The following is an 8220-nucleotide window of genomic DNA, read 5'->3' as shown; positions in this document are numbered from 1 at the left end:
GGCAGGAGGCTCCCCTCTGCGGGGTTGGGAAGGATGGGGGCCTTTCCCTTCCTTGGCTGATGGACTAGCGGCCATCTTTTCCGAGAAACCAGGGGCTCGATGCAAACGTGGTGAACGTTGTGGCAAGTCTCGTCGCTCCAAAATATTGAAGTTGTTGTTGGGATGCGGCCTGTATCTGGGGTCTACCTGGAACTTCCCGTTTAGAAACGCCTACTCTTTTTGTTGTAAAAGCCACGTGTTGTTTCCACTTTCTCACAGAATTTATTTCTCTTTCTTGGATAGAAGGAATTCCTCTGGATTATAATCCAGATACCTTTCTTCATTCTCAAAAGGAACGCTGTGCTGGTCCCCTAGGAACATAGAGAAGATGTACATCAAGTCAATTTCTCTTGAAGGATTTAAATCCTATGGTCAGAAGACGGAAGTTAATGGCTTTGACCCATTTTTCAATGCCATTACTGGTTTGAACGGTAGTGGCAAATCCAATATCCTGGACTCGATCTGTTTCCTGTTGGGAATCACCAATCTGTCACAGGTAAAGAGAATTTAAGAATTTAATTAGGCATTTAAGAAAGGTTTTTCTTCTGTCACCAACATTTCATACTGTTCTCTTAATTGCTGGTGGAGAACCTCAAGTGGTGCTTAAGTTTAAAAAGAATAGTTTTAATTATTTGGATTTTTCCTTACATAAAAATGTGTTTCTGTCATTCTTGCTCATTCTTGCATTAAGATTGAATTACAATTGCATCAAAATGTTACAGTAGCTCAAAGTATGCAGCTTAGAAGATTAGACTCAAAATAGCTGCTTAAAAGGAGCCTCAGGCTGAAGATGTTTTGCAGCTAAAGACATTAAATTGTTTATTTGTAGTAAACTTCTTCGCCCCTGAATTGGGTATTAAAATTTGTTCAACTAGTAGATGAGAAAAAAATAAAAAGCTGTTTTTCATGCAATGCCTGCTATTTTAAAAATAATATATCTGCTTTACTCTTACAAGAAAACCTGTGTAAGGTCAACTTGAATCTCTGTCTTTAGGTAATTTTAAATTTTTTTTATCCCTCTCCTCTCCCAGTAATTGTGGGCAAATCCAGCAGACCTCCAAGAAATACTTTCTGATTCATTTCCCTGTGGACTGCATTATGTGTAGTAAATGTTCTTTAAGTAAATGTACTGGTAACTGAACAAGTCATCTGGCATTTTGTTAATTTTTTTTTTTTTAAGATGTTTTTTGGCAGGAATCTTATGCAGAAACAATTAGCTGGCTCACTAAAACTAGACTTGCACACTCTGCCTGTGGTTTTACAGGGCTAGCACCTTGCCCCTTCCATATGTCAGTCTGTCACATGAACTCTTAAATCTACAGCTGGGTCTGCAATTTTTCCAATAACTTCTCCAAAACTTACAGTAGCACACTGAAGCTGTGTAATGAATTTCTTTCAAAAAATGTGCTTGTCTGTTCTATGGGTATAGGTGCGAGCTTCCAATATGCAAGACCTAGTTTATAAAAATGGGCAAGCTGGAATTACTAAAGCAACTGTGTCAGTGACCTTTGACAATACTAACAAGAAGCAAAGTCCACTGGGATTTGAAGGTAATGATGAGATCATCATCACCAGACAGGTGAGTCTTTAATATCTGTGTTGCTCAGTAACCTATATACATTTTTACCATGCTCAACAGAGCGACTTTTCAGCGGGGGGAAAAAAGAAGTAATTTTTGAAGTCCCAGAGTTTTTGCAACTGAGGCAGTGTTTCTACAGTGTGGTTAGTAACACAAGGTGTAGAAGTAGGTCCAGTGGACTAGGTGAAGAGAAAATTACTTGGGAAATTAGTTTATATTGTTAAATATATTATATCAATAATATTTTCTGTGGACTTACACAGAAACACAACAGTAAGGAAATAATGTTCCTAAAGCAAGTTATAATTTTGTATTTTGGGCCACCTTCTTACTTCATATTTTCCTCTTAACATGTGAACTGTGTGTTGTATTTGGTCTCCAAGAACCAAGGAACCTTTATCTTTCTGGTAAAGATGTCTCCCAATTAAAAAAAGTGAAAACTTGTGGAGTTTGGAAATTTTCTTGTCAACATTGCCCTCAATGACTGATACTATTTTTCTTTTGCTTAGATTTTTTTAAAATGTCTCTTCAGTCCAAGCAGATCTGTTTTGATGTTCTGTACTGCATACATGTGTATGTGCATGCAAAATATAATATAAGAGATTTTTGTTCTTTATTACAGTTTATATTCTCATGGTGTCAAGTAATTTTTAAATGACTTAGTTTCTTCCATTTCTTTTCCTTTTCCAGGTTTTAATTGGAGGTAGAAATAAGTATCTTCTCAATGGTGTGAATGCTACCAACAGTCGCGTGTGCGATCTGTTCTGTTCTGTTGGACTGAATGTCAATAACCCTCACTTCCTCATTATGCAGGTATTGTGTACATCTTCATAAAGTCCAAAAAGAATAGACGTTGCACTAAATTTGGGGTAGGATAGATAGTAGAAGCTATCTTTCCTAATCAGGAAAAGCAACTCTTTACCCAGTAAAAATCAAATGTGTGTTAAGTAGTTAAGATCCCCAGTGCAGCCTAGTTTGACCATAAAAAACACGTCTCTTGGCGCCAGACCTCATGTCGCCCTCGTGTAGCAAGCTTTTCCTAAAACATATTCCAAATTTATTTTCCCTTTTGTCTCTTTAACAGGTTGGTGTTGCATTTATTATGCTAAAAAGACAGATTTTCCTTTCCTATTATGTATTCCATGTTAGATAATATTTTTGAATGAAGTTGATATCCCTCCTTTTTTAAGTCACAGTTAACAAAGGAGGAGCTGACCAACTGTAAAGACCCTTGTAAACATCGACACAGTGACTAGACAATTCCCTGAAGTATTTGGAAGGAGTAAGAAAACAGAGAGGATTTACTGTTTCAAATGGAACTGTCCCAACTTGGAAGGGAAGGGAGGAAGGCCAGTTTTGTACCTACTTTGCTTCCCCCTAGTTACATAAGAGCTGAATCTCCCAGAAACCGGTTTATGATTAAGAGTATATCCAACACTGGGAACTCAGGAAGGCTCTAGGTCAAAAAGAGCACATTCCGTATTATATCTTCAAGGAGTAACATGGAGGACAAGACTAAGAAAAGAGAACAGGGGCCACTTCAAGCTTGCTGCCTAAAGAAGTGACTTGTTTGAACTTTCAAGAACAAAACAATTGAGTAAACTAAATTATTCTTGTAGGGGGAAAAAAAATCATGTTTGATCTTATAAGGTATAGAATCAAGTGGGGTTTTTTCGGTTTGGAGCTCTGTTTTCTTTTGTGATTTTTACTACTGCGTGGTACGTACCTACCATTCTTGTTTTATCTTTCTGCCACCAGGGACGGATTACCAAAGTTCTAAATATGAAGCCACCAGAGGTAAGAAAGTTGTGAGCGTTTTTTGCCTGAAGCTTTACTAATGTCTTTTTTTTTTTTTTTTTTTAATTAATGACAAGAATCAATACTGGGAGGAAATCAATTGGAGGAAAAGACAAGGAAACTCATGGGTTGAGATAAGAGCAATTTAAAAATTGAAAATAAACTAAATAATGATGCTAGTAATACTAATAATACTGATATTCCTGAAGAAGTCCTTCACTTGATATAAATACTCCCTAGCAACAAGTGAAAACAGTGTGTTATCAGTATTATTCTCAGCACAACCAAAACATGGGCTTGTACTACTTGTACTCGCTGCTTTGAGCAAGATTAACTCTATCCCAACTATAATCAGCATACTGACTTCAGAGGAAATATTAACTTTTTGTTGCATTGCTTTATTTTAGATTTTAAGTATGATTGAAGAAGCAGCTGGTACTAGGATGTATGAATGCAAGAAATCGGCTGTCCAGAAGACCATAGAGAAGAAGGAAAAGAAACTGGCAGACATTGAAACGGTACTACATGTTGGAAAGGATACTTGCTTTTAGATTGGTTAAGAATAACTCAATAACTAGTGTAGTGTGGTTTTTATCTTGTAGAGTATTTAATTTCTGCACCTGCAACTACGTATTCATGCTTAGACATACATGAGTCTTAAAAATCTGAGTATAAATGTTCTGGTTTATGTTTCAGATCTTAAATGAGGAGATCACTCCAACTTTGCAGAAGCTGAAAGAGGTATGGAAAAATTAGAAGTGGGAAGGCCCTTAAAGTGCTGGAAAAATACTTTCAGCCACCCCAAACTAGTATGTGGTGGCTAAAACAAGAGCATGTTTTGAAGCTCTGTGGTATCTTTTAAGAGAGAGAAATCTTACCTTCTGTCCAAATACAGAAGATGTAACATTCAGTACTTCCAGGAAATCCTAGAAGGGAATGTAGGGAGAAGGAATAAAACAAGATGTTTTATTTGCCCAGAGATGTTGTGGATGCCCCATCCCTGGAAGTGTTCAAGGCCAGACTGGACGAGGCTTTGAGCAACCTGGTCTAGTGGAAGGTGTCCCTGCCTGTGGCAGGGGGGGTGGAACTAGATGATCTTTAAGGTCCCTTCCACCCCTAGCCATTCTATGATTCTATGATTCTAAGAACTACTTAATGCAAAAATCTGATGGCAATTTTTTTTTTTTTTTTTAAATTGGTGTCTTTTCAGGAACGATCATCTTACCTAGAATACCAAAAACTAACACGATCAATAGATCATTTAAACCGCCTCTGTGTAGCTTATAATTTTTCTCTGGCTGAAGAGACAAAATTATCCTCTGCTGAAGCAATGAAGGAATCACAGGCTAATGTGGAGAAGCTTCAGGAATCCATAGCTGAAAGTGAAAAGGTGGTGAGCCAACTTAAGAAAGAAATAGTGGAGATGGAAAAGAAAAAAGATAAGGTGAGTAAGAACATCAGTCGTGTTCGTCTGAATATCTGAATGCGAGGTGTTATATGAGAAGGTAGTGATTTTTGCAGGTAATATACCCTTGATTATGATGATCTTCTGGTGGGTTGTTCAGATTATACACTGCTCATTGTCATTCTTAGCCATTGTCTAAAAAGCATCCATTTAAAAGTTTTCTTTTGTTTGAAGTGCTTTACTTCTAATCATGCTAAGTAAGTAATAACTGAAGACTAGAAACTGTCCTCACGTTTCTACTCTGTGGATTGAATGGTAACTTTTGCCAGAGAATTTTTTTCTTCTCCCTTTTTGTTGGTGTCTCAAAATAAATACACCTCAAGTAGGAAACTCTCGTTCCACAAAAACCAGTACTGACCTCAGTTTTGAGAGCAGTAAATCTGGTCACGTACAGGATGGCCGTAGGGTCTTTGGATGCCTAAATGCAACTTTTACAGGAACAGTGTCTCATGATGTGGGATGATGTGAGCCTTCAGTTGTGGCTTCAGGTTAGTTAGTTCAGGGGGAAGAGGTGTTCTGACCTGTTTGCTCTGGAGTCGAACCACCTGCTCGATCAGTTTCTCGCTTCTACATACAGCTGTGAACAGAAGATGAAGTAGTACAAATACCGTGTCAGTTTCTTAGACTGAATTAAACTTCCTTTATTTCTGATTGTAGGAAGCTGGTGGTGTGCTCCTTTCACTGGAAGATGAGCTTTCAGAAATGCAAAGAGTTAATACTAGAGCACAAAGTGCCCTTGATCTCAAGAAACAAAACCTAGAAAGTGAAAAGAATAAGCACAAAGAACTGATGAAAAGTATGCAGGAGGTAAGAACTTTGTATATTATTTTCTTTAAACACTACATTAATTCACACTGAGGGGTGCAACTGTTTCTTCCTACCTATTATGGTAAGAAAAATCTTGTGATTGGCAAGAATCACCTCAGGGAAAAGGAAACAAATGGCAAGGGCATTGTTGGATTTGTGCAGCGTAGGTAATAGGTTCCCATTAGAAACAAATGTGAAGCATCTACGAAGAAGGTACTTTTCTGTATGGTTGCCAACATTCTGTTAAGCTCAGGAGAACTTCAGAAGTATTATGCTCTCTGGACATGTGGTATTTGTAAAGTTAAAGGAGAAATTTCTATGTTGTGTGTTTCTGATGGTTGATCCTCTTTTTTTATGCAAGCAGAATGCTGAAGAATAGTTTTTAGATATTGGGAAGAAAGCTATTTTTCTTTGTTCTTGAACAGTTGTGATATCTTCCTACAGATCTGGAGGGCACAGTCATAGAAATGTAGTTGATGAAACTACTCATAGCTCCTCATCCAAACAATATGAATTTTAAGTTAATGGGACTCAGGCTCTCTCTTCCTTTTTTTGTTTTTATTCTTTGTTTTGCTGAAGGATTCTAAAGCATTAGTGTCAAAGGAGAAAGAAGTAAAGAACATGGAGAAAGAGCTAATTGCTTTACAGGAAGCTAGTGAAAAAGATGCAGGTGCTTTGGCTGCAGCACAACAGCATTTTAATGCTGTGTCTGCTGGCTTGTCCAGCAATGACGATGGAGAAGAAGCTACTCTCGCTGGGCAGATGATGACCTGCAAAAATGAAATCAGCAAAGCAGTCACAGAGGCTGAACAGGTAAGAATAAAAGCTTACCCTGTCTCAGACCAGCCTTCCTGCTTCTTTTGAAGATTGTCTGAAAACCAAGTGATGTCTTGAAAGGTTACTGAAAAGATTTGTGGAGTAGCTGCGCAAGATATTTTACAAAGTGGCATATGCGTTAGGGTAACTTTTTGTTAAAACAGGTCATTAAAAAAACCCCAACAATATGCTTACATAGATGTAGACAAATAGGGAAAAGCTTTAACGTTGCTGTGAGGTCGTATAGAAACTGACATTTGAGACATAAAGTAGGACTCACAGTACTCAAATCACTGATGGTATTGAATAGGAGAAATCAAGACTGCTGTCCATGATACACATTCATACTATAGAGATTTACGCAGTGAAATTTAATGGAATCAAAATAAAGATGCTTGAGACTGAATGGGGAGTTCAAAGGAAACTGTTTTCTCCTTAAATAAATTGTTTGCTGGTCACATGACTGAAACAGATGCCACTTCTTTTGTCTTAAGTTTGAAAATACCTGTTGTGGTAGTTCTCACGGTGGTATTTAAATTTTCAAAGTTGAAAGTGCATGATGCTTGTCTTGATTCAAGGAAAAACGGGGAAAATAACAAGGGCAGCTGTACCCACTTTATTTTACCTTGTTTCTTACTGGACTCTATTCATGTGCTGATATGAATTACTGTATCCAAATACATGATTTATCGTTTTATTTCTAAATCACCTCTGCCTGTACTTTCAAAAGCCAAGGCTGCTTTTCAGCACTTCTTCAGTCAGTGGAAACTTTTACAAATTGTATGAGCACCTTGCTAGTGAAGGTGTCCTAAATCTGCACCTGCAAGATTCTCTTTGAAAATCTAGTTCCATATTTTCTTACTCCTTACAGACTCAGATGAAGTTGAACTATGCACAACAGGAATTAAAGACAAAAGAAGATGAAGTTAAAAAGGTGGACAAAAGCTACAAGAAGGACCAAGAAGCACTTGAAGCTGTCAGAAAAACAAAAGGAATGTTAGAAAATGAAATAAGGAAGCTGAACTATGAAGGTCTGTACAGACTTCTGGTGCATAATTGTGGGGAAGGTGAAAAGGAATATGGAAGTGTGGTGGGCTGACCCTGGCTGGAGGACAGTTGCTCACCAAAGCCGCTCTGTCTCTCCCCTCTTCAGCTGCCCAGGGGAGAGAGAACATTAACGAAAGTTTCACGGGTTGAGACAGGGGTAGGGAGATCACTCAGCAATTACTGTCAAGCGCAAAACAGCCTCAACTTAGGGAAATTAATTTAATTTACTACCAGTGAAATCGGAGTACGATAATGAGATATAGGAACAAACGTCAAAACACCTTCCCCCTACCGCTCCCTTCTTCTAGGCTTAGCTTTACTCCTGATTTCTCTACCTCGTCCCCCTGAGTGGCCTGTCCATCACACATTCTTTCTCCTGCTCCTTCCCCCTGAGTCAGGGAGGACTCCAAGCTCTTGACCCTGCTCCAGCATGGGGTGCCTCCCACAGGAGACAGTCCCTCCTGTCAACTTCTCTGATGTGAGTCCTTCCCACGGGCTGCAGTTCTTCACTAAATGCTCCGTCGTGGGTCCCTTCCACAGGGTGAAGTCCTTCAGGAGCAGCCCGCTCCAGTGTGAGCTTCCCACGGAGTCACAGGCTCTTCAGGCACATCACCCTGCTCCAGTGTGGGGTCCTGCCCAGGCTGCAGGGGGGTCTCTGGTCCCCAGGACC

The 8220-nt window shown here is 38.9% G+C and overlaps 1 protein-coding gene across 1 annotated transcript in view; it reads left to right on the top strand.

The window, feature by feature from the left end:
- The first annotated feature begins 367 nt into the window (after positions 1–367).
- SMC2 (structural maintenance of chromosomes 2) overlaps positions 368–8220 on the top strand; it is a 21284-nt gene continuing 13431 nt past the window's right edge. Inside the window, exons 1-10 of the mRNA XM_010161834.1 lie at positions 368–535; positions 1469–1618; positions 2309–2431; positions 3377–3415; positions 3823–3933; positions 4112–4156; positions 4626–4859; positions 5538–5687; positions 6267–6500; positions 7375–7534. Of these exons, the coding sequence (XP_010160136.1) occupies positions 368–535; positions 1469–1618; positions 2309–2431; positions 3377–3415; positions 3823–3933; positions 4112–4156; positions 4626–4859; positions 5538–5687; positions 6267–6500; positions 7375–7534 (1414 nt within the window). The remainder of the gene's footprint in view (positions 536–1468; positions 1619–2308; positions 2432–3376; positions 3416–3822; positions 3934–4111; positions 4157–4625; positions 4860–5537; positions 5688–6266; positions 6501–7374; positions 7535–8220) is intronic.

The sequence above is a fragment of the Eurypyga helias genome, unplaced genomic scaffold, assembly GCF_000690775.1.
Source record: "Eurypyga helias isolate BGI_N326 unplaced genomic scaffold, ASM69077v1 scaffold902, whole genome shotgun sequence".
Lineage (NCBI taxonomy): Eukaryota > Metazoa > Chordata > Aves > Eurypygiformes > Eurypygidae > Eurypyga > Eurypyga helias.
The sequence above is the reverse complement of the archived record's forward strand: the minus strand, read 5'-3'. Positions and strand labels throughout refer to the sequence as shown.